The sequence below is a fragment of the Poeciliopsis prolifica genome, unplaced genomic scaffold (genome assembly GCF_027474105.1).
Source record: "Poeciliopsis prolifica strain line A6 unplaced genomic scaffold, Auburn_PproV2 SCAFFOLD080, whole genome shotgun sequence".
In the NCBI taxonomy this organism is placed as follows: Eukaryota; Metazoa; Chordata; class Actinopteri; order Cyprinodontiformes; family Poeciliidae; genus Poeciliopsis; species Poeciliopsis prolifica.
In genome coordinates, this window is record NW_026562455.1 from 681,556 (window position 1) to 707,826 (window position 26,271).

General features: G+C 38.5%; 2 protein-coding genes and 1 long non-coding RNA gene across 4 annotated transcripts; 1 reads left to right on the forward strand and 2 right to left on the reverse strand.

The window, feature by feature from the left end:
* Positions 1-126: 126 nt before the first annotated feature.
* Positions 127-3,198, reverse strand: LOC129352761 (uncharacterized). Its single transcript, XR_008604932.1, has 2 exons — positions 3,087-3,198; positions 127-1,258 (listed from the first exon to the last, which is right to left on the reverse strand). It is a non-coding gene; the product is annotated as an uncharacterized LOC129352761 (long non-coding RNA).
* mrps18b (mitochondrial ribosomal protein S18B) lies at positions 3,115-6,510 on the forward strand. Its single transcript, XM_055021861.1, has 8 exons — positions 3,115-3,207; positions 3,302-3,444; positions 3,515-3,671; positions 4,028-4,125; positions 4,205-4,273; positions 4,882-4,948; positions 5,024-5,083; positions 6,226-6,510. Exons 2-8 carry the CDS (start codon positions 3,364-3,366, stop codon positions 6,423-6,425), a joined length of 732 nt encoding a protein of 243 aa, XP_054877836.1. The 5' UTR covers positions 3,115-3,207; positions 3,302-3,363; the 3' UTR covers positions 6,426-6,510.
* Positions 6,506-25,219, reverse strand: abcf1 (ATP-binding cassette, sub-family F (GCN20), member 1). 2 transcript variants are annotated; one of them, XM_055021860.1, is made up of 24 exons: positions 25,051-25,219; positions 23,425-23,471; positions 23,253-23,330; positions 22,817-22,940; positions 22,695-22,726; positions 22,172-22,258; positions 21,866-21,958; positions 21,693-21,788; positions 20,429-20,551; positions 20,130-20,230; positions 18,064-18,149; positions 17,849-17,988; positions 15,414-15,562; positions 14,597-14,680; positions 13,293-13,417; positions 12,863-12,975; positions 12,368-12,542; positions 10,888-10,962; positions 10,637-10,707; positions 10,528-10,560; positions 8,991-9,159; positions 8,846-8,910; positions 7,770-7,842; positions 6,506-6,823 (listed from the first exon to the last, which is right to left on the reverse strand). In XM_055021860.1, the coding sequence occupies exons 1-24, from the start codon at positions 25,109-25,111 to the stop codon at positions 6,657-6,659; spliced, it is 2,367 nt and encodes a 788-aa protein (XP_054877835.1). In that variant the 5' UTR covers positions 25,112-25,219; the 3' UTR covers positions 6,506-6,656. The 2 variants fall into 2 exon arrangements, with proteins under 2 accessions (XP_054877835.1, XP_054877834.1); XM_055021859.1 differs by having other exon boundaries at positions 21,693-21,791.
* Between the last annotated feature and the right edge of the window lie 1,052 nt (positions 25,220-26,271).

Below are 26,271 nucleotides of genomic sequence, written 5' to 3' on the forward strand. Positions count from 1 at the left end.
TGTTTCCAGGACCGATCCCTGCTCAACAGATTACTGATAGATGAATATTTACTGACACCGGTTGTTTAAGCATTAAGATAAAAAAAAAAACTTCCTCTAAACAACATTTGCAAAATATTCAACATGACATGTTTTAAGGAGCTTTATTTTATTTCACAACTGCTCTTTAAATCACTCCACTGTCACTGTGTTAAAGGGCAGAAACCCGTTTCCAATTCAGCTCCAGCTTAAATTCTCTCACACATAATCATCTTGTCTTCTAACGGTTTATGTTGTAATTGGTATAGAGATAGAAAACTAACCACAAAAAGCAATAAATAATAGTTGAAAATCAGAATTACCTCCATGATAAGGAATCTGAAGCTAGTTCTGCACTAGATGGACAGACAGAAAAGTATGAGTGAATCAATGTTAAAATATAGTTAGACAGAAACACTGAATCCACGTTGAAGCCTGACACTGAAATGATTTTGAAAGTGGTCGGTGACTTGCATGTTGAATCAACATTAGGGTTTCAACCATAACTGACACAATATCAATGTTGAGTCAGCCATCATCTGAAAGTGGATCTGCATGCACATTTGTGTTGATTTTGTATTGAATCAAAGTTGAAGGATCGATACTGATTCATGTCCATTTTTGGTCTGATAGCTCTACATCAGTGGTGTCCAAAAAACATGCGTCCTGCATGTTTTAGTTCTATCTCTGTTTCATCATTTGCCACCTGGATCAAATAATGGCTCATTAGAAGGTCTAAGAGGAACATTGACATGCTGAAAAGGTTGTTATTGCCAACAGGGAGAGAACTGAAACATGCAGGATGCTGGCCCTCGAGGACCAACTTTGGGCATTTCTGGTCTATATCATAACATACCATTAAAAGTTTCCTTACTGGTGTTAAACACACAATTGTGTTGGCAGACGATGGGCATTATGTAGTTCAAAATTTTCTGACATTAACATATTTCCAAAAAGTTGTGTACACAACTTAGAATTTGCAACATGGCATTAATATTACAATTTATTAAAACAAGCATAGAAATGGAGACATATTTGACTCATTTTTGGCTGACAGAACAAAATTCTATTGTTTCATGGAAGAACAGCATCCATGAGGTTAAGTCTGGTACTCTATGAACCAGGGAAACAGTATGAGTTGGGGTAATCCAAGTTTGATGTCACTTTGGATCCTTGATGCCTTCCTCCAGTCTTCCTGTAGTCCTTGTCAGTCAGCTTTGGGTCAACTGCAGAGCAGCAGCTGAAAAACACAACAATAAGAGTGAGGAAGATGATGAAAAAATATTTGAAAAATATTCATGTACTGGTTGTAGGTCTAAGAACAAACATAAAAACCGTATGCATGGTTCCACTTAGTTAAATTAATAAGAACACATCAATGAATGTTCAATAATATCTATCTTAATATTACCTGACAAACATGATCATACTATTAAGCTATTAAGCTGCAGTATAGGAAAAAAACAATGTAGTTATTTTCAATAACTATTCAGACATATTCCCATATTTTTTCTATAGCTTTCTGTCTAGTTCTAGTTGATTAAAAACATTATAAAATTAGCTAAAAAAACAAACAATTAATCTAAATTTGAACTCAGTGATGATTAAAAGAAATATGTCTGGTTTAATAAAAGCACAGCATGTGTGGCTGCATGGTATGTATAGTGTTAAAGCAAACTTTGGGCCAATGAATTTAGTTCTCAGATGCATGATTAGCCAGTGTTTGTTATACATATTTCTGTGATGAACAACCATCTTCATTTCCATTTTTTTATTTGACAGTAAATATCAATATTCCACTCACTGTTTGGTCATTTATTTTCAGGTTGTTCCTAAGAAATCCAGACATCTTGCACTACAAGCCAAGTCATGTTCTATGGTGGTATTTTCTCATTCCATCTACATTGTGGCAAATGCCTCTTCTTTTATTTTGTGGAAAGGAAAAAGATGAGCGCCTTTCACATCTCTAGCAGGATTGGATGAAGAGGTAAAATAGAGCTATTTTCAGTTCAAAATAGCCCCTTTACCACAGCAATCTGTTAGATATTTTTGGAGCAACTGGTTAACTGTATTTCCTGCTTTAATACAAATGTAGTTTTAATTTTAAAAAAATTACTGTTTCTTGAAAATAAGGTCATTGTGAGTGACTACGCCCTGCACTAGTGGCGTATTACAATATATTTTTGTCAGATGACATGTCATGACATGTCAACAGAGCGATGATTTGGGATGCAACAATCATAGAGTTTGATGGTACAATTATAGTCTGGGGAAGAAAAAACAATTTCACAATGATTGTAACGTGTCACTTATTTACCAAAATGGATGAATAATGTATTTGTAATCTAAGGCTTAATTGTCTTTCCCTTTCATAGTTCATGTTTTTAGACAGTTGTTGCCTTGTTGTTAACACATGTGTAAAATAAATATTAAAAAAATGATTTCTTTGGCTTTAAGCCTTTTTAAAATATTTGTGTTGTTGTGGTTCTATAGTGACAACAATAATAATAGTTTCTGTCTGTCAGTGCTTTTAATAAAACTCAGATACTTTACAAAAACATAATTTATGAATGTAGAAACTGAACTCATTTGTTTATTATATACTTAAATAATAACAAAAATTAAGTGACATCACCACTAATAATAATAAGTAAAAGTTGTCAGAGACATCAGCTGTTGGGGTCAGTTTGAAAAGACAGATTTTAAGTTTGTTTTTAAAAGAGAGGTGTGAGTGAGCCTGGTTTTCTGAAGGTAACTCGTCCTCTTTACAGAACCAGCTTTCTTTGTCACGTTGTTGAGCCTTTCCAGGTCCATGGTTCTGATGCTGCTGCCCCCAACAGAAGAGATGAAACTCTGAACAACAGACTTATAGAAGATCTGCAGCATCTTGTGCAAACCTTGAAGTCCAATCTGCTCTGTCGCTTCATGTGAATAGAAACTTCCAGAGACCTCCTGTCAGCTAAATCTCAATGTGGAATCTTTCATTTTTGTATTTTAATTTTATGTGAGACCCGAAGCAGTATAATATGTTTATATCAGTCACCTTAGAAATGTTTTCCACCGCTTACCCCGGTGACTGAGCGTTGACGCTCCGTTCGCAAACCACGCCTCCCCGGCACCATGAGCCTCTCCGGCTGGAACATGGTGCGCACCCTCTGACTGAAAGCGGAGACTGCAGCCCGTCCTCAGGTACCAGTTAGATACTCCACGATTAGAATCTGAATAAATAATGTGTGGATTTATTTAACGAATAATATAGTTGATTAATATACGTTCTTTTTAGAAAATTATTGTCCGTTTGAGACGACCTTTCACCTTTTACCTTACATCCCATGTGAAGACAAAATGGCCGCGTATGTCTTGAACATATCCAGGATATTTTCTCGTGAATTGATTTCAGCTTCATTCCAGTTTCATCGATATCTGGTAGGATATCCCCGCCAACATGGCCGCCATGGTTCAGATGGCCGCGTTTCTGATGTGATTTCTGTTTTAGTTCTCCCTGCAGCCGCCGCTGAAGCCTCCCCGCCTCTCTGCTCTCTTCACACACCAGTTCGGGAGTTCAGCAGCATGTTGGCAGGAGGCTGAGGTCCAGGCGGCACAGACTGCAGATCGGTACAAACAAAGACCCTGGGATTACCTGGACAGTGACGGTACCGGAGTTCCACCATATTGTGCCGTGACCATAGGAGGCACTGTGGCATTTTCAGCAAGACATGAGGGAGTCAATAAACCAATAATAGTAAAATACAACTTTACTATTCAAGTATTTATTATGTTTTTCTATTAGTAGAACATTCTGTAATAGTCTTAATATTAGTGGTCTTTTTTGGGCTTTTGCTTTTGTACCCCAAAGCTTGCGTTTTGGCGCAGCAGCGTTAAAATGCAACAGCGCCTCCTACAGTCACAGTATACGGTGATCACAGAATATGGCGCATCCAGCAGGAAACTCTAGATTCTTGGCCTTTGCTGCAGCTGTTGACTTGTCTATGTTACATGTGTTTGGCAGAGTATGTTGAGCGGTACGGCAGCAGTGTGGTGTGGGCAGGCTACAGGAGGAACCATAAGGGAGGCATCCCGCCCCAGAAGACACGCAAGACTTGCATTGTACCATTCCTTCTTTGCAGAACTGACTTCTTTATGCTCTGTTATTTAAATAACCATAAGTCTGTTTTTTGTTTTGCAGAGAGGAGACAAGATATGTGGACACCCCTGTCCAATTTGTAGAGATCCTAACATTATCATCCACCATCAGGTTGGTGAAGGTTTGACTGCATACTTGATCAAAATGTCACGTTTTCCATCCCTCTCCCCCTGCCTCCCTCACCCTTCTCCCCTACTGGGGTCAAGGGTGAGGGAGTTGTTCTCGACTTGCACCAACCGGTAAATACGGAGCATCTGTGTGAAAGCAAATCTACATGATTAAATTCGAAATTAAAACGAAAAGAAAAAAATCTATTTCAAATCCATTTTTGTTGTTTTATTTTTAGATTGCAATATGAAAATCCATTTTCATGTCCCAGAGTCAAAGCTTCCAGCTCTGTTTTTAGACTGAACCAGTAGTAGATGATGAGCCGTCACTTTGGTTCTGTGAAATATTTCAATGCAATATTCAGAGATTGTTACCTTTAAAGATCACTGAATGTTATTCTGTTACAGCTTGTATTCTGTTTTTTCTGAGATTTCTCTTATGAAGGAGGAGTTCATGTTTTCAGATGTATTCATCTCAACTAATTAAAATGACATTTTCTGTTAAATATATATATATTTTTTTTACAATGGAAAGTTTTGTCCAGTGTCGAGGAAAAAAAACTTTTGGAGCACAAACCGAACCAGAATAACTCCTGTTATCTTCGCTTGTAGAATGTGAAATTACTCCAGCAATTTATCAGCCCACACTCTGGAATGGTGTATGATCCCACTCTGACTGGTAAGCCATCATCTGACCTTTTAATGTAGAAAGTGTTTCAGCCACTGATTGTTCTGGTGGATCTCCTTTCTTTAGGTGTGTGTATGAAACAACAGAAAAAGCTGAATGAAGCCATTGACAAAGCAAGAGATGACGGTATGAAATTCTTAGCTTTTGTGAAACTCTGCATTAAGCCGACCAGAAACCCCAGCTCCATTTGGGCTCGCTTTTCCAAATGCATTGTATGGGCGGGAATTTAACATGTCATCTTATGTGTTACACAGTGGAGATCAGGAGGGCGCCATTAATATCAGAAAGGTTACATTTTTTCAAGTTATTTTTTCAACAGTGAATAAATGATTCAGCAAATCCAGACCACAGGAAGTTAATAACTGTTCAGTTTGAGGTTGTTCTTCAACCCTTATTAGTGCTTAAACTGTTTTGAAATATGAATTTTATCCAAAGCTTCAACTTCATAAATCCCCATCAATCCCTACCAACTTATTAGGTAGGGATTGATGGGGCCATCACTGCCATCATTTTAGATAGAGCTATCCTTTGTAAGCAGATATGCAATCAAATCTTTCTTAAAAATGTTCTCCATAAAGATGCCATAATAAATTAGACGTATATTCAATCTATAGTCTAACATGCCTGAAAAAATAATTGCTAATCAAGTATCTACATACTTGATGATTACGCCATCATACTTGATTACATCAAGAATGATGACATGATTACTTGATGAGCTCTCTGAACTCTGAAAAAGTCAGAGTAACTGAATCTGCTCTGGTGAAGTCACTGGTTTTTCCAGAGGCTCACACGATGGAATTATGCTGTAAAACCCCAGCTCCAAATATGACACAAAATTTAGATATTTGGATTGACCTGGGAATATTTTTCTGTTTATAAATTGGATCAATTTGATGTCTTACATAGTGCCCTTTAGACACCTTTTCTTATGAAACAGCTTTATAAATAAACAGACTTGAATGAATGTTTTTCTTGTTTACAGATGGCAAAACTTCACATATATCAAGTTCAGCAGTTTGCAGATTCCATGAAGTTGTAACCTCAATCACAGAATAAAAATCAAGTAGAAACAATTTTCTATGCATTTATAGAAAAAATAGGGTTTGAATAAGCAACTTACTGTAATTAAGTTGCTTTTTTTAAAGAGTACACAGAGCTCTAAGCTACTTTCCTATTGCGGTATCATTAGGAAGTGAAAGTTACCAAAAATCAACTTAAACTCGGTGAGTGAAAATAACAGAAAATCGAAATATTTCTCCTTTCAGGTTTACTTCCTTTTCAGATTCCACATGTGGATTTTTCAGGAGAGGATTATTGCAACACTCATGATGCTGTTGGACTCACATCCCCTCCACCATTCCTTAGCCCTAATGGACCCTGGTATAAATGGTATGGAGAAATATCGCCTGATGATAAGAAGGTGGATCAACTCAAGAAGATATACAAGGCTTATTTAAAACACTAGCGTCGTGAAAAATGCTTACAATCTACCAGACTTCAACATGCCTGAACATTCTACTGAAGTTAATAAATAAAATAACAAAATGCAAGTGGAAGATTATTTTATTAAGTTTTGACATAGTTAAAGATATTTAATCTTCCTGCTTATGTGAAGCGGGAGGAATGAGTGATATTCCAAATGTTCTGATACATATGATTGTAAATAATCCATAGTTGGGGTCTCCCCTGCAAGTGATCATGGATTGACCTTATTGACCATGGTTTCTCCAAGGGCCTCCAACACTTCTCTCTTGTAGTCATCAAAGTCTCCCTCGATCTGGTTGACGGTGCGGTCCTCCACCACCCACAGTTGGCACTGAGTCTCCGTGATGAGTCGCGCGTCATGGCTCACGATGATCACAGCTGCTCACAGGATCAGAGTAGAACTCAGATAAAATGAAAACAAAAATCAAGCTTCTCTGCCTTCCTCCTATGGTCCTGCCATCATCTCAACAAATACCCTGCACCATCAGAAACAACCAAACAGCCAGTTGGAGGGTGTTGTAGATTGGTGCTGTCAAACATAATTGTGTACGCGCTGCTCCCACCTTCCCCTTTGCTCTCTGCTACACTAAGGTGGGTTCACCACACCAGAGACGGTCATGAATGCTCAGGCTTGTTAGCATGGCTAATACAGCAGATAATCGCTTTTCTTGGAACAGTGAATTGTTTTTATGCCACCAGCACATTTAGTACAACAAACAGGTTGATCGACTGCTAAAACCCCCACGTGGCTCAGATTGGTTCTTTTTCAACAATCTGATGGCAATACCAACTCAGGAAGGAGGAGCTTGATTTTTTTCCCATAGATTATCTGTCTCATACTGTTATGACATGGTGACAGACTTAATATGTAAAAAACATTTTTGTAAGTTAAACACTCCAGCTTTTTACCATGGCTGTTTTTGTCTTTCCTGTACTACAGGATATTAGAATGATAAATTAAATGGACACAAAGCAATTAACAAATAAACAGGTACATCTTAGAACTGTCACTCATTTCAGAAAGTGAACCTCAAACTCATCACTCGGAGTGAAATGTTTGAAGCTATTATTTCTTGTCATTTAGGTGACTATGGCTTACACAACATGCCAGAAAATTAATTATTACATAAGTCAATTAAAGAAGGCTTAACATATATGTCAGACATCTAAAAAATATATTGACTGATATACACTCGCCCTGGTTGGGGTTCCTGCTGTATGAATTCTGCTTGAATGGGACGCAGGATGAGCTAACGCTGCTATCATGCAGACTCCTTTCTTTCCCAGGTCCTCACAGCTTATAAAAATAAATAATTTTACTCACCTCCTTTGTATTCATTGATGGCCTCTGATAAGGCGTCTATTGACTCAATGTCCAAATTATTAGTAGGTTCATCCTAAAAAAAAAAGTATATATTTGACTTCATTCAGAACAACAACCCCCAAAAAATCCTGAAGAATCCACACCATCCGTTCAGGTGGCGGGACTCAGGATGTCTTTGGGACCTCAAGTAAAAATGCAAAATATCCCAAAATAAAGGCAAGTTCCTCTCTCTGAGTACAGCAGCTTCCACATCATTCTAAGTGATCTGCTGAGGTTGGGGGTCACATGCAGGGTTTCCCCAAGAAAACCTACTGACTCGGCGCTAGGGCGCTCAATCAGCAACCAGAATGGCTCCACCGGAGTTTTGTGTTAAAAGTTGGCAAGAAATTGAAAATATGACAATTATTTGTTTATTAGATGACATTTACAATACGCTAGCTGCAAAGTCTTAAAAATGCAAAGAAAACATGCAATTAAAATGAATATGTTTTGTACATCAGTTAATTCTTTATGACAATATTCAAGTATTTGCTATATTAAGTTTCCAGTGTTTTTCTAAATGCTGCCATTTTATTTAGTAATGTCTACTAATTGGTGCAGTGTTTTGATTTTCTGGTTGTGATTGGCTGTTAGTCATCCAAGTAAATGCAATATTTTCAAGTGATACTCTGATTGGATGAAAAGGACCTGTCTGAGATTGGTTGGAGTGATTCAAATGACCATACACATTATGAAGTTCCATAACAGAGACAGTACAAACACTAGTGGGGTGGGTGGGGAGGGGCAGAATCCCCAGGACTGAACTTTGTGGATTTTCTATTATAATATAATCAAGTTTTACAGGTTCAAGTCTCCCACAGCTACATCTTATCCATCCTGACTGCATAAATATAATTATTCAGTGTTTTGGAAGCAAAGTGAATTTGCCCGATAATATCGTTTGAGCGTAATTTCATCTAATAACTCAGAGCAGATTCTCATAATTTTCACTTTTAAATTCTCCTCTCATCACTGGTATTGATAGATTTCAATAGAGCCTTTGATACTTTGATGACGAGACAGGAAGCAGCTATTACCAAGATAAGCACATCTGGTTGACGACAAGCCAACTCTGAAAACACAACTCTGGCTTTCTGGCCACCTGTTGGGAGAAAATGCAGAGGCGATTAAAAATGGCTCCTCTGAAACAAATGGCCATGTGGCAGCTACTAAGGTTCATACCAGAGAGTTTGGAGATCTGAATGGTGTGTGCATGACTTTCAAGGCCAAAGCGTCCAAGGCACTTCCTGCTATCCTGGTAGGGCAGGTTGAAGTTTCTCATAAGGTACTCTGTTGCCGTCTCCTCCATGTTCAATTGATCAGCATACTGCTGATTAAAGAACCCCACTTTCTGTCGGAGACAAAAACATGAAAGCGCCAGGTGGGATACAAGCAAAGAACATGAGGACGTTAACACCAACAACAACATTTATACTTGAGGACATTTAAAAAAGATCAGAACAATACATCAAATGAATATTCTTTTACCTGCCTCACTACACCAAGCTGTAACTGACTGTCTGCTTCAGGGTTATTGGTTAAAATTCCAGTTTAGGGGTTTATTTTCTTGCAGCTTGCATGTTGTTCACAAGAAATGTTCCCTTTTCTCAGACTTAGCTTGGTCTTTTAATGAGTTAATTCGCAAAACATGCGTATTAACTCATGGTGGGGTTAGGGTTAGGGTTAGGGTTTGAGGAAGTCCCTTCCTCAAACCCATCCGCCACCATATTGGCAAGGTCCCAATACAGTGCACCCTACAGCGATCTATGAAGTATGTACTCAATCAAAGTGAAGATAAGTTTGAGTGTGCAGATTACAAGCATGCAAACATTTCAGAATTGAAACAGTACACCTCTGTGTAGCAACTTCAACATCCAGAACGGCAGGCTGGTCACAGTTTAGACATTTGTGCACAAAAAATGTAATTCATTTTATTATTATGTATGAAGTTTTTCCTGTAATGACTTAACCAAAAAAATTCAATATATCAGTTTCTCTGTGTTTTGTGACAAAGATTTTGAGACATCTTTTTTCAGATGCAATTTCATTAATGTTTTAAAGATTTTCAAGACGATCTTCATCTCCTGTCTTCTGACTGGAGATGAAGAGTTAAATTATGATATTAATGATTTAATCCTAAATTTTTAATTCACAAATCCCGCTTTCTAAAATTCACCTCAATTTTTAATATTTTCAAAGTGAAATAATTTTATTTATGAAAGTGCTTAAACTCTGCAACAACACAAAAGCCCAATATTTTAATAACTTCCATGAAGATTTGAAATTTGTCTACCATTTGAAACATTTTCTGTTTACTTTCCTTACAGTTAGTTAGTGACTCTTCTTTTTTTATCCCTTCCTTTTTCTGCTCAGTTTATCATATCAAACTTTTTTTGCACTTTTTTGTGTGCTTCGTACTTTTTAAAAATTTTTAATAATGACAAAATTGCCATATAATTGCTTGTAATTACATGGCAATTCACAGAAATGAATTGTGGATAACCCACTTCGCCAAAGTCCGCCAAGATGCGGGCTTCGCTGATGTGTAGAAATAGGACCCAAAATGGGTGGGGCGAAGGCTGGATGGAGAGAATGTGGGACTCACTGCGCACTCAAACCCTCCATGAAGGCACATTTGAAGGACAGCAGGGCAGAACAAGAATGGAAATATGCGAGTATTGAGACTGGGCCTTCATGTGTTTGCGTTTATGTTACTCACCAAGCGGTGATTCTTCCTCATTTCACCCTTAATCTGTAAAAGAAAAAAGGTTTCCGTTAAGCTAGTTATATATAATTTAAAAAGAGGGATTTCATGTATGTGGTCTTACAGGATTTAATTTTCCTGTGAGCAGCAGCAGCAAAGTACTCTTCCCAACACCATTGGGTCCCACGATGCAAACTAATGGAGAAATGTGGGGAAATATAAATAGCAGAAGAAAAACTGCCACAATGTTCACATTATAAGCAAAGTAGTAATTCATATAAAATTCTCAGTCTTTATAATGCTCAATAAAGACATAATTAGCACCAATATCTAAATATGAGTATGAACCATCTCCTGCAGGATTTGGACACTCACTCCTGGAGTCCATGTCAATGCCAAAGTCCACATTTTTGAAGAGAGGCTTCTGACCCTCGTAGCCAAAGTCAACACCTGTATACAGTAAAACCTTGTCACACAAATATCAACAGACATGACACGGGAGCACACATAAATAAACTTATTTTGTGTGTATCTTTAAATTCCTGACAAAAGGTTTGCAGAAATATGATTGTTTTATTCCGTGGATTAAATCTGAATCCAGCACAAGGTTTCAAAAATATTTTGCATAAAATTATATTCTTAGGATGTCCAAAAAAGCCAGTATAAAGCCCTGCTTGCCCTGGTTAAGGCTAATTGTTTTTGAAAGGTCATGTTTTCATGCTTTAAAAAAAATACAATGGTTTCAAAACTTACTCTACTTTAATCTAACTAGTAGAAGGACCGGTTGGTTTGGGGAGGTGTGAATGTGTAATCGATCTCCAATGCAGACCAAAAAACGCGAACTCTGGTCCGCCTGGGTTCGGTTGAAGTGAACTCTGCCACGATTCAAATGCATACAAGGATGCAAGCGGACCGGGAGTGGTTCACAGTGCAGCATAGACATCATAAAATATGATTTGGTATGTTTATATAAATATGTATTGCTATTACTAAATAATATATTAAAAATCAATAATAGCTGTGCGCTTTGTAAAATGCTATTCATACAACAATATAAGAATATTCTATTCCTATTTTATTCAGTTTTCTCCACTAAGAATATATAAATATGCTTAAGTACCAATATAACTCAAAAGTACTTAAAAATAAATGTTCTTGTTAATATAGCTTTGATAGCTGTTTGAATAAGGTTTCCAGTAAAAAAAAAAAAGAAAAGAAAAATAAAAGAAGCGTGTTATGATCGATCAAATGCACTGATACTTCATTGCACCTGCCAAACATACAATGCTGAGTGGAGCGGTCAACCACTCCAAGATGAGGCATTTATGTAGTGCAGAGTATTCTGCCTTCTGCACTGCGAGTCTAGAGCCAGAGGGAGAAATGACTTGAGGCATTTCACCAAAGACAAAAAAAACCACACAAATCTGACGATACCCCATTTTTGTTTACATTTTGTGAAGAAGGAAGTTGCGCTCATGTCTTCTTCTGAGGTCTTTGTGTTGTTCTATAGTAGTTCCATGGCAGTGATGCCATGCTCAGCTGTGTTCTCATTAATAACAATAAATAAACGTCAGATGTTATTATATTGGGTTTTAATCAATATTATTGTAGCAGCATAAATGTGATAATGTCTTCTTTTAATTAAAAGCAACTGGATCTGGTTGATGATTTTGATTAAAATTTGCATGCTGATATTATGAAATCATTGTATTTTATAGTTATAGCCCTTTGCTATTCTCCTAGCAGCTGATGATTAGTCCAATAATTTCATTTTTGCTGGCTATATAACTGTATTTTATCCAAACTGCAGACTCCAGCTGGATGTGGAGAAGTATGGGGTCACAGCAGATCTTACTGTGCAGGCCCAGGATGGGTGGAGAGAGTGGAGGAGGGTTGGGGAAGGTGAACTTCACAGTATACTCCTTTGGCCTCTTGAGCAGCTCTGGAGCCTCCAGGCTCTCTTCCTCCTGAGGTCCTTTCTTTTTGCCCTTTTGCTGCTTCCTGGTCAGGGCCTCCTTAGTCTGTTTCTCCTGAAACATTGAAATCAGTCTGAATGAGCATGGTTAACAATAATCATCCAACTGTTCTTAACTAAGCCACTTTGTCACTTTATCTAGCAACGCTTCAGACAGATTTAAAACATATCGGCCAAATTTGTTATTTGTAGGTCAGGCTTTTAAAGACGGTACTATTATGGGTAGTGAAATGAGAAAAACCATTTGGTCAACCTATCGTGTTCCTCCATGGTGTTCCATTGCTGTATTCTATGTGGTGAGGAAATCACTGGAGATTCAAATTTGTTGTAATTTGCACCACAAATATACAGTAGATGAAAGACAGCCATACTCACAGCCTGCTTGGTGGACTTGCCTCCAGCCTTCAGCTCTTTGAGTTTCTTCTCCTGTTTGTCATACTGTTTCTGCAGCTCCTTCTGCTTCTGCACGTACATTTTCTTGAAGGTCACTTAAAACACAAGAGGGAATCAAATATTTGAGGGACGTATTCTTTGTCATGTGTTCATTTAATGAAAGTTACTCAACACCCCTACATATTCCCTACCAAAAACCTTCTCTGGTTTTCCAAACATTTTCTCTATTTCTGCAGAGTACTGCAGTCCGACACCAGCTCTTTGTCTTCCAGAACATCAGTTTAACACATTTAATGTCAACGAGGAGCAGCACTACAATGTTCCAGCACTGTAGCAACTACTCACTACACATTCAGGAGCTTTCAGATAAAAACATGAAACTAACATAGCCGAAAGCATGTGTGATACTTACAATAGTTTCCTCTATAATAGTAGAGTTTTTGGTTGTCTAGGTGGATAATATCAGTACACACATCATCAAGAAAACTCTGGTCATGGGACACTATGAGGAGAGTCTTCTTCCAGCTTTGAAGGTAGCTGTAAGTTGATTTGCAGGGGAAAAAACAAAAAAATCAAAAGTTTTCATACCATTCAGAGCAGAAAAAGTCAGAGAAAAAATCATTATCACAGTGGGAAGCTAATGAGAACTACATATGCAAAACATTTTTACAGTAGATCAGTGATACAGAAACAATGCTTCCCTATTTCCTCAGAGAAAATTTTGATTTCTTGTGTTGTTGGGATTTAAATCTAAATGAATAATCCCCCAAACAGCGAGCGCCATGAAAAATATACACACACTCTGAGCTTCTCACATTTAGTGATTTTACAACCATAATGTATCATAATGGGATTTTATCTGACACATTAACAGAAAGTGGAACATACTGTTGAAATAGAAGGAAAATACAAAAAATATTCACAAACAAAAATGATCCTTGTATTCAGACTATTTTAAAGCCCAGAGGAACCTGAAATGCACCGATCTAATACCAATATCTGCATCACTCCTGAAATTTAAAAAACAAATTCTAGATTGGGTATCAATGACTATTAACTATCCATAAGGGCAGATCTATTCAGTCTAACTCTACGGGTTTAGTGACATCATGCTTTACTTTTTATTTTATATTATATTTAGAACTCTTAGTAACACTTTCTGAGGGTTTGTTGTCATTTGGTTTTACATGTTTGACCAAAGCAGTCAACCTGTAGTTTTGGAAAGTTTCAGTCAGTTATTCATTTTACATTGGCTGTTTTACTTCTAGCTTTGACTGGGCATTTTAAAGTTGTTGTTTTTACATGTTTGACCCACCAAAAATGTATAGCCAGAGGTGCAATAGAATTGTCCAAATCAATAAAATGACCTAGTCAAAGTACAAAAATACACAAATTTGAGAACTTGTGACAGGACTCGAACACAGATGTTCAGTCACTTATCCAATCAAGTATTCACATCAGGGGGCTTCATTTAAAGGCACATCACACTCCAGATGTTTTGTTTTCCATTTTTTTCTCCCAAAAGTATAGAGTGTGTTGAATTCCAGTAGGGAGTCGGCCTTGTATTTGAGTACATATTCCCTATTTTTCTACTTCACTGCTATCACACAGAAAACAAAACTCTAAAAATGAGTGATTGTTCAAGGGGTATGAAGACTTTGGCTTCCTGTCGATAGTCTGAATGTTATTATCTGGAATGAATGAAAGCTTCAGTACTTGTTCAGCCAGATGACAGCGTTCAGGTCCAGGTGGTTGGTGGGCTCATCCAGCATCAGCAGGGTGGGCTCCATGAACAGGGCTCTGCACGCACACACACACACACACACACACACACACACACACACACACACACAAAACACACACACACACACACGCACACACACACACACACACACACACACACACACACACACACACACCCACGCACACACACACACACACCCACCCCACCCACCCACCCACCCCCCACACACACACACACACACACACACACACACACACAAAAACACATACACGCACACACACACACACAAAAACACATACACACACACACACACACACACACATGCACACACATTAACAGGAGTTAAAAACAGAGCAGCATGATGTGCAGGATCAGAGTGCAGGTGGGCGATAGAGAGCTAAGTTTTATTGCAATATTTTGTGGTACTATTGTGATAACGTCAAAAGTGACAATAGTAATTATTTCTTTTTTAAGTAACAGCATGAATGTGAATACAAAACACAATTCTTTAAGACACCAGTCACCTCACGAAGTGTAATTTCTACCACCAGACTGGACACACAAGCTGGGTTTAATCATGTTTTCAAATTTATTGATATTTGTTGATATTCTCTATGAACAAACAGTGAAGAAGATCATAAAGATAACAATACCGACAGTATAAATGTTTTGGGGGCCTATTTAAACATTCATTTTAATTCATAAATCAAAATTGTTATCATGACTAGAAGTTTATCATGATGAATGATAAACAACATAATAAATGCCCACCCCTAGATTAGAGCATACCTAGCAAGGGAAACTCTCATCCTCCATCCTCCTGAAAAACGCTTGGTGGCTCTGTTCTGCATCTCAGGGGTAAAAGACAGACCGGCCAGGATCCGCCTGGCCTTGGCCTCCGCTGCTGCAGCTCCAATCACCCTCAGCTCTTCATACACCTGGCAAGGAGGAGAAACAAGGAACATTTGTCACTTTTTAACCACCAAGCTCTTTAAATCCTCATAAATAATCTCCATAAAAAACTGAAGTACAGCCTCTGAAAATAAATAATTTTAATCATCAGTCATCTGGTTGGATCTGTGTCATTTCTCTACACAGAGAGATAACAGCTTTCATTAAAAACTCTTTATGTTAGAAACATGCGCGTTGACAGCTGGTGGAAGATGGAAAGTGTCATCAGTGTGGCAGAATGTTATCTTGTGACAGGGGGGTAAAATGACTGGTTTAATCCCACTTGTGATAGAGAGTTGCTGATGACATTTGCTTAGGATTTCCAGACGTTCTCTAAGAAAAGCCTGTTTCCATGGTAAAGTGTGGCCCAGTTCTGTGCTGGTAATAAAAATAATAAAGATTCTTTATTGATCCCCTAAAGGAGGGAAATTTAGTTTGTCCCAGCATTGCGCATAATAACAATAATAAACAATGAGCATATAATGATTGTCCTAAGGTCATACATATTGCTCAATACATTAATTATATAATCAACATTTAAAACACACCGCTCTTGAGACTATGTATGAATTATTCAGTCTGATAGCCTCGGGCAGAAAGGACTTTCCGTAGCGTTCTGTAAGCACATGTGGGCTGCAGTAATCTTTGGCCGTGTCTGCTCACCAGGCTCCTATAGAGGGGATGGAAGGAGCTATGCTTGATAGCTCTGATCTTCTTCAGCATTCTGTCTTTCATCACCTCTTCCAGAGGAGCTAGTTTGATCCCTACAACTGACTCAGCCTTTCCTATCAGTTTAAGTCTGTTTAAGTCTTTCACCGTCATTGCAGCACCTCAGCACACCACTGCATTGAAGATGGAACCAGCCACTGATGACTGATAGAACATGAAGAGCGTCCTACTGCAGATGTTGAAATACCTGAGCTTCTGTAGAAAATAGAGTCTGCTCATGGTCTTTTTGTCGCGCACATTTGTGTTTGCAGACCACTGTAGCTTGCTGTTTAATGTAACACCAAGGTACTTGTAGGACTGAACCTGCTCCACATCTGTCCCTGAGAACAAATGTATTTTCTTGTTCCAGAAACTGACAACCATTTCCTTGGTCTTGTTTACATTAAGAAGAAGTTGGTTTTATTTGCATCATGTCACAAAATTATCCACCAATGCCTTGTACTCCACCTCCTGTCCCACTTCCACACACTCCATAATAGCCATGTCATCCGAGTACTTTTGCAGATGGTAAAGTTTGGAACAGTACTTAAAGTCTGCAGTGTAGGTAGTGAATAGCGACAGCACAGTTCCTTGAGGAGCTCCAATGTTATATTTTTAGATGATCTGATTTGCAGCTCTGTAATCTCACATAATGGGGTCTGGCTGTCAAATAGTCAATGATCCAGGTGATGAGTGACGCATGTATGTCCATTTTAGCCAGCTTCTCCCACAGTAATCCTGGCTGGATGGTGTTGAAGGCTGATGAAAAGTTAAAGAAAAAGATGCAAACAATGGTGTCCGGTCTGTCAAGAGAGGAATATGTCCTCTGCAATAAGTATATAATTGCATCATCCACTCCTAAATAGGGCTGGTATGCAAACTGAAGAGGGCCTTGGTCTGCATCCACCTGTGACCGCAGATGTACCAGAACCAGCCTATCCATAACCCTCATAAAGTGAGAGATCAGAGCTATGGGTATATAGTCCTTCTGTGTTTTGGGAAATATCATCTTTGGAACTGGAACCAAGTGCAATGTTTTCCATAGTTTTGGTACTCTATGGAGCTTCAGGCTCAAGTTAAAGAGATACTGCAGGACTCCACTTAACTGACCTGAACATGTATTTAGAGCTTTAGGGCTGAACCACGGAATTTCCCAGGGTGACTTTTCTCCACCTGTCTTTTCACCTGGTCAGCAGTAATTGTAAAACTACAAGCAGACAATATGTGAGGAGAGAAGCTGTAACTAGGAGCTGGAGAGTCAAACCAGTTAAAGAACTGGTTCAACTCATTTGCTCATTTGAGATTCCACCCCAGCAGGGCAGTTAGCTTTCCTCTTCAGTCCTGTGATTGCTCTCATCCCAGTCCAAACCTCTGTAGCATTTTTATTTTCAAATTTTTCTTACAGCTTTCTCTTATACACAGCTCTGTATTCACAGTGTGGTCTCATCTGCAACCAGAGCCGCAGCAGAACATCAGGGAAGCGTTGTGGTCTCTGAGTGCTGAGGCAGCAGCAGTCTTACTATGAGGCTCAGTAATGAGAAAAGCAGCCCAGAGGTCAGGCTCACCTTCTCCAGCCTCTGGGCCACGCTGTCCTCTCCCTTCTCCAGACGAGCCTGGAGCATCTTCTCTTCCTCGAGAAGCTTCAGGCGGCGGGTGTCAGCTTTCAGCACAGCTTGCACTGCGGGGGTGTCATCAGCAATCACCTCTATCCATGACACACACACAGTCAGTGGGCACCACACAGCTTCAGGAAGGAGAAAAACATCAACAGTTCACTTACCCTGTTCACACAGCAACACGTCGATGTTGGGGGGGATACTGAGAGCTCTGTTTGCTATGTGTTTTAGTAAGGTGGTCTTTCCTTTGCTAGAAGACAGAATGAAGACAAGATGGTCCTGAATGAGAGAACTGACTGAATCTTAACACACAGAACCCTAATGACAGGTTAACACATGAAACCTGTCAGGATTTCTACACTGCACATAATCAGTGTAGAAATCCTATAAAATATAACAATAAAAACACTTAGTGATCAACCATTAGTTTCACTGTCTTCAGCTTTAAACACATCAATTCCATAATTATTTTTCAATATTCAGCAATAAACTAAACACGTAGCATTTAAGAAAACAAATTAGAAAAGAACTCATTATAGTAGAAAAAGGGCCTAAGAAGTTTCCTTAATAAGAGAATGTTCAACATTTTTCTGTCAGATGTTGTAAGTGGACAGAAAGAATACCCTGCAGTGCAGTGCAAGGCATTCTGGGTAAATACAACCAAGAAAAACATGTAAATCTAGAGCTAGAGCGATAAATGGCTCATAGTGTTTTACCAAAGACAAAATAGAAAGCTACAATTACTAAAGTCTGATGCTACTCCATTTTAGTTTGAATTTTGTGAAGAAAGAACTTGAGCTTATGTCTTCTTCTGAGGATTATGTTGATTCCTTCAGTAGGTCCTGGTGCAGCGCCTCCACAGGCTTAGGCTCTGCACTGTGATTAGTTTGGATTGTTTAACTCAATGCAGTGAAAACAAACCACGTCAGCTAGCAGATGTTGCAATTTTGGTCCCCAATCAAACTGAGTCTACCAGACTCTGAGGAATGAATAATCAATATCAATGAAATATTTTATTTATTAATCAAATAAAACTATCTGTGAATATGAACTTTTTAAACGTGAAAATACCCTAAATAAAAAAATTAAAAAAACAAGGCAAACAAAATAAAATACTTTGTGTTGTAGCTAAAATATCCCATTTACAGGAACAGAAATCTGAAAATCTCTTCCTAATAAAATGACGCTAAATGTCCCTCTGCATCAGCTCCAGTTTCTGAGGGGCCTTGGTGGAGAACAACCAAGGCCTGACCCCTGCTCCAATAGCCTGACCTCTGCTCCAACAGCCTGACCTCTGCTCCCATAGCCTGACCTCTGCTCCAATAGCCTGACCTCTGCTCCAACAGCCTGACCTCTGCTCCAATAGCCTGACCTCTGCTCCAATAGCCTGACCTCTGCTCCAACAGCCTGACCTCTGCTCCAATAGCCTGACCTCTGCTCCAATAGCCTGACCTCTGCTCCAACAGCCTGACCTCTGCTCCAATAGCCTGACCTCTGCTCCAATAGCCTGACCTCTGCTCCAATAGCCTGACCTCTGCTCCAATAGCCTGACCTCTGCTCCAACAGCCTGACCCCTGCTCCAACAGCCTGACCTCTGCTCCAATAGCCTGACCCCTGCTCCAACAGCCTGACCTCTGCTCCAACAGCCTGACCTCTGCTCCAATAGCCTGACCTCTGCTCCAACAAAACACAGAAAGCTGATGAGACAGCACATCTCCATAGCAACATGACAACAATGCAATTACTATGTTGGGATTCAAATTCAAAGCTACTTTATTTATCCAGAGGAAAATTTAATTCTTTGTTGCTGGACTCTCACCATGTCAGCAGCAACAAGTTGCACCTTTACTCTGCTGTTTAAACTTAAACTTTCATCAGTCTATTTAATAAAATCCTATGTTAGGTAAGCACAAAGTTGGCTATTAAAATTCACACACACACACACACACACACACACACACACACACACACACACACACACACACACACACACACACACACACACACACACACACACACACACACACAATACTGAATCTCATAGTTTAGCAAAAAATTTGAGAATGTTTTAAGAGTTTTTAAAAAGCAGTGCACTGATTGTATTTTCCTGGCCGACACCGATCATTAAAAAGCCTCACCTAGAGGTGAGACAAAAAATAACATTTTCTATTCTATTGATCAGAATTTCTATCTATTTTTTCACATCAAATAGCAGGAAATAAGTGTTTACCCATTTGGTCCAACTAAACCATATCTTCTTCCTGCCACAATCAGAAGGTCAGCATTGACAAAAAGCTCCTTGCCATGAGCAGATATGCTGAACTTCTCCAGCTGAAAGACACACAACAATCTTCAGCAACTGCTTCTGCTGTACACACAAGCTTAAAGAACAAAAGAAGCTGGTAGGAATTTTAGAATAGACTACAATTACCTTTCAAAAGTTTCTTTGGTCTTTGTTTTATTGTGTTTTTTTTTGTGGAACATACAAAATAAACCTAAGTCAACAAGTTACTAAGGTGAACATGTTACCTTAATGTCTGAGGCATTCTCCAGCATAGCTTGCCTGGAGGACAGCTCAGCCTGAGATACGGAGAAATCTCCTTCCAACGCATTTTGAGCTCGGACACTTGCCACCTGACGCTCATATTCCATCTGGACAAGCACATTAACATAAATATGGAAATTGCAGGTTTCTAATTGCAGCAATGTTTCACTAGAGGTAGGAGATCAAATTTTAGTAAACCAATAGAAGCTTGATACAAAAATAAAACCACATGAAAATGTGGTCATTTAGGAATATTTGAATGAAATTGTTGAAATTTGACAGTAAATAACGTAGAAATCTGTTTGGAGTTGTTTTCAAACAGTGATATGATAAAGTACCCCCGCACCGCCTCCTAATTTGTTTTTCTTTTTTTGTCGCAGTTTACTTTTTCAGAACATCAAGCCAATTTAAATATTAGTCAAAGATAATAGAAGTAAAAACTAAATGCAGAAATATTCATATGCATTTAACCAACTCATAATGTTGGTGAAATGAAAAAAAAGCATCAAACACAAACGTGTGCCACGCTGTTTGCAGCCTATTAGAGCTGCAAACAGTTTTGCTACCTGCTAAGAGTAGTATTCCATTAATTTAGTTATTGCATTATAATTAGATGTGTTTTACAGGGGTCTGATTATTTGTTGTTCTTTGTCACAACTAGCAAACATTAATAAATAAAGTCTACCATTCTGTTAAAAAAACAAGTTAGACAGAAACAATTACACTGGCAGGTGTTCTGACAAACAAAGAAACTGATCTTGGTTATATGCACTTCCTATGCCCTTTGCACAGACAGATGGTGGGTGTTTTTGTGACCCTGCAAAAAACACAGAGAACTGTTGGATCTCCATCTTTGCAGACAGTCTTGGTCTCCTACAGGAAATGAACTAACGACCTTCATAATAGAAATGCTGCAATGTGTATGTTTCATCAACCGTTACTGTCACATTATTCTGAAATCATCATATGTTCTGATTCAGAAGGTCAAGGGCAAACAGTTGAGTAATTGATCAGTGTAATCAATAAATAATGGTAGTGAACAAAAATTTTTTCAACACTTTCTTAAATCTAAACAGTTACATATAAATTATTCTGTCAAAAAAAAATCCTTTCTGTAGTTACTGCACCTCCATTTTTTATAAACAACTCTTCTGAGAAGTACTGGTGTGTAGATTGAGCATTTGCACCTTAAATAGCCTTGAGCTACAATAGATTTGGAGTAAAAGAAAGATGATTTGTAGAAATTACCTGCTTTTTTTTCTTCTTTTTCTCCTTTTTACTCAGGTTAGCAAACGGATCATCTGCTGCCTCCTTGGCCTGTTGTGCAATGACATCCTCAGCGCTCTGCTGGCAACAGCAGAGACACACAATCACATAGGGAACAAAGCAGGTGGCAGGGGAGCTGTGGAGGCGCAGCATACCATTATACTGTCACTTCCTTCATCATCTTCCTCATCGTCATCCTTATTACCAGCTATGTTCCGTTGTTGCTCAGCTGCTTTTCCTTTTCCTTTCTGTGGAGTTCAATTGCAATTTATTTTGTTTTTGTTTATACTAGACTCCGGTCTGCAGTCCAAGTCCTTCATGTGACACTTAAGAGGCATGTTAACCATGACAACCTCACAGCAACCACAGCCTTCTCAGGCCAAATGTCATCCGCCCCTGGAAAGCGCTAATTCTCTACGAGAACTTCAACACACACTTATGTTTGAGGTCTAGTAATGTACCTTCACTACAGGTTTATCGTCATCATCATCCAGATCTGGTTCATCATCACTCTGTCCTTGGCTGAGAGCAGCAAAGATGTTTCCAGTCTAGAAAACACCAGACAGACATATCAGGACTATGCCAGACACTTCAAAAGAAGCCACTCACACCCACACATGTTTGTGTGGCTATCTTTGTGGGGGCTTTGCATTGACTTTCATTCATTTCTACTGCCTAAACCTTACTCTTATAAAATAGCACTTACAATTACATGCCTAACCCTAACTAAATTCATACCTTAGTCCTAAATCTGACCCCTTTTGGGACCCACTGCCCCCACAAGGAGCAGTGGGTCCCCTCAATGTAGTGCCAGGAAACCACACACTCACTGCATAGGAAACCACACACTCACTGCATAGGAAACCACACACTCACTGCATAGGAAACCACACACTCACTGCATAGGAAACCACACACTCACTGCATAGGAAACCACACACTCACTGCATAGGAAACCAAACACACTGTTCCTAAGAGACAAACCATTTTCTTGTTTCCTTTGCTGGTTGTGACACCTGTGGAAACAAAGTCAAGTAAATCAAATAAATGTTTAGTTAGAAGAACGTAGCTACCCTCATGGGAATCATCAGAGGAAAACATCATACCTGGTTCATCTTCCTCATCACTCCCTTGCACTGAGAGATTTTTCAAGGTCAGCATGACATCCTCATCATCTTTCTCACCCACATCCACACCTTTTCCTTTCCGTCGTTCTTTTTTTTTCTGGGGCTAAAAAGAGCAGTTCCAAAAATGATAGATTGTGAATATTCAGACAGTAAACACGAGGGGGTGCAGTTTGCCTCAGTAATGGTGACAGACTGTTCATCAGCTTTGTTAGCTTGGCCAGCCTGGTTCTTTGGTAGCTGGTGGTCAGAAGCTAACTATGACAGATGGAATTGAGAATGGCTTATCTAGATTTGAAAAACCAAGCATTTTCTTCATCAGGAAAAAAAAACACATTTTCAGTTGTCATGGAAGCCATATACTCCCTCTGCCACACATAATTCCCTGTTTTGTGTTCCAGTTAATTCAGTTCATTACCTGTTTTGTTTGATTGTCTTTCCCAGCAGCCTCATCAACCTTCTCAGGTTTGCTTTCAGTTGACAGCTCTTCAAAAAACTGTCAAAACATTCACATTCACAACTGAGTAAATGAGATACAGTTCATTTTCAAAGAAGATCTGCTATGAGATTTTTGATGAAGATCTACTTACACTCTTTTTCCCCTTTTTGTCTCTCTTTCCTTTTTTAACTGTTTTTTCTGTGGGACGATTTGAGATAAAATTACACTCTTAAAAATTCAAGAGATCAGAGAATCCTCTTATAGTTGCCAAACTTTCACAGTGTGATGATCACTGTGAAAGTTTGACAACTATAAAGTTTGGCCTGCTTCCTCAGGCTGATAAACGTAGCTGTGTTGTCTTTATTTTCTCTCTTTATTTTTTCTGCCACATACTAAAATGGATTAAAGTCATCTGAAGTTACATAAAATTCAATATAATCAAAGGTTCAAGAAAAAATACTGTCATATACTGTCATAAATTCTATTTGGCATCCTTTTAAAAATCAGCAAACAGAAAGGAACTATGAATATTTTTGACTTTTTAACATGTTTAAGACTCGAATACACATGAACTGAAACTTTTTGCAATATTGGAACTGGAAGACGTTTAAAATAATCAAAATAAATCAACAAGCCTTCAGGCTGGGTATTCAAAGAAAGTTCTTTGCAGTCCCAGAAATAATCATACTAAATATACAAGTAGTAAAAAAAAAATTATGATTTGGGTGAATAAAACAACCATAGAAAAGGTTTTAAAGTATAAATCAGAGACATACAATCTCCTAGAGAACAATGCAGTTGGCAGAGGAGATATTGTGTGTGTGTGTGTGTGTGTGTGTGTGTGTGTGTGTGTGTGTGTGTGGTGTGTGTGTGTGTGTGTGTGTGTGTGGTGTTTGTGGGAGGTATAGGCAAAGTATTGAAGCTCTAACTATGAGATCCATGTAATTTAGTTTTAGGTAGTAAGTCACTTAAATAATATTTGTTTTGTAAGAATGTATTTTCCCCATTTAAATTAAATTCTGTTATATCTTTGTAATTTGTAAAAAGCATTTATCTCAAACTCTGACACAGGGAACACAGAGACACTCATGATAGCCAAGCCAACAATACAGACATTGTGAGGGCATTTTAAAGTGGCCATGTAACCTGACATTTCTGTTTGGGACTGAGGAAAGAAGCTGGAGTACCCAGAAAGAACCCATGGATACAAGGGTAGAAGACAAACTGATGACAGAATTTCAGTTTTCATAGAAATTCTGTGGTAATATGTAATACATTAGGAACGTATTATATTCCTAATACATCTTTACCCTAACCACTGCAGCATTGGGTTTTCTTAAGACCGGTTGTAGATCATATTATCTGAACCTGGTACATGATAAACTCATAATCATAATCGCAATGTAATTAATATTTTTTTTTAAAGTTAAACGGATCCATTGGAATGAATGATAGTCGAGTGTACTATCTTAAGGTTTTGTCTGGTGAAGAAAGAGTAATTATGCAAAAAAAAAAAAAAATTTAATAGTAGCAGTAGAGTTATAAGAATACATTATCCGCATTGAAAGCATCTTAACTGGACTCGGCCAAAAGCTACAAGAAAGCATCCAGGCCAGGAGTTAGAACGGTCGTTTTAAAACTGGTTGTCTGCTGACATGAACAACAGTCTGCTACTATTAGTGATTACGATAAATCAACTGAGTTTTCTTTGACTCACAGCTTGCTAGCTGGATTGCTATATATCCTTTACCCAACTTCACACAGTCACTTTTCTCACCTGCCCCAGGAGCGACATCAGTGTCCACCCATTCTGTTTCTTCTTTCGCTTTTTTAGGCATTTTTTTTAATTTAACTGCGAATTTTCCTGAGTATGACGTTGCTTTAATTTCTATCAAATAGGCTCAGCTAGTCTCACATGTACTGCGGCCTGATAACCCAGTGATGCAATATCGGGTCGCCAAAAGCAGTCGGCGGAAACACGTGACCTTAGAATTTACAGCGACGCGTCAACATGGGCGCCATATTGGATAGGGAAGGAACCCAACGACCACAGCTGCTGCAATCTGATTAAAAGTAGTTAACACATCAGGATACCTCTGAACACCTTCTATTGAACCCTTCTCAGTCTCCTCCGCCCAGCAACTCTTCATTTCTAGGTGCATTTGTAAATATATGTTACACATTTACATTAAAAATGAATATTATCCAAACCAGGACTTTTTAGGATGTTTCTGTACCTGTTGAAGTCAGGTTCATGCAAGAAACTTGTTTCCATTCTGTACAATGGTATTCTATTGTCTAAACAAGGTGACACAAACTACATAAGAAACAAGTGGGTAAAAGAAGGAAATTTATCTTTCTCAACTGAAGTCTGGGAACAGATTAACAAGTTACACTGGATGACCTTGAGCTCCAATACATGGAAGTTGTTCTGTTGGAAAAACTCTGTTTGATATTTTGTAACTCCAGTTCACACAGAAAAAACATTGGGGAAGCAGCGACTCATGTTGGACTCTGTGGAACAAATGAAGCAAATCACCACCACATCTTCTGAGGTTGTCCGGTGATCAAAGTTTTTTGGGAACAAATATATTCCCACCTAAATAATATCTTCACTGAAAAAATCCCATATAAATGTGAATCCCTATACTTAGAAAACATTTCATTTGATAACTGGACTCTGGAAGATAAAAAATGGTGTTAGTGCTTCTGGCAGCAAGCAAAAAGACAATCACTAGAAAATGGTTAAAGCCTGAAGCACCTACAGTTGAAGACTGGGTCAACATTGTACAGGACATTTAAATTCTGGAGAAATTGTCTTTTTCTGTTCAAGGTCAAAGGGAATCATTTTTCAGGATCTGGTCTAAATGGACTAACTATGTAAAATCTGTAATTCCTGTGGACTAAAGATGTCTATCACATGCATTTCAGGTGGTGCTACATAGAATATCCTGGTTCAGAACTATGGCAACTCTTGATTGTGTCTCTCCCCCAACCC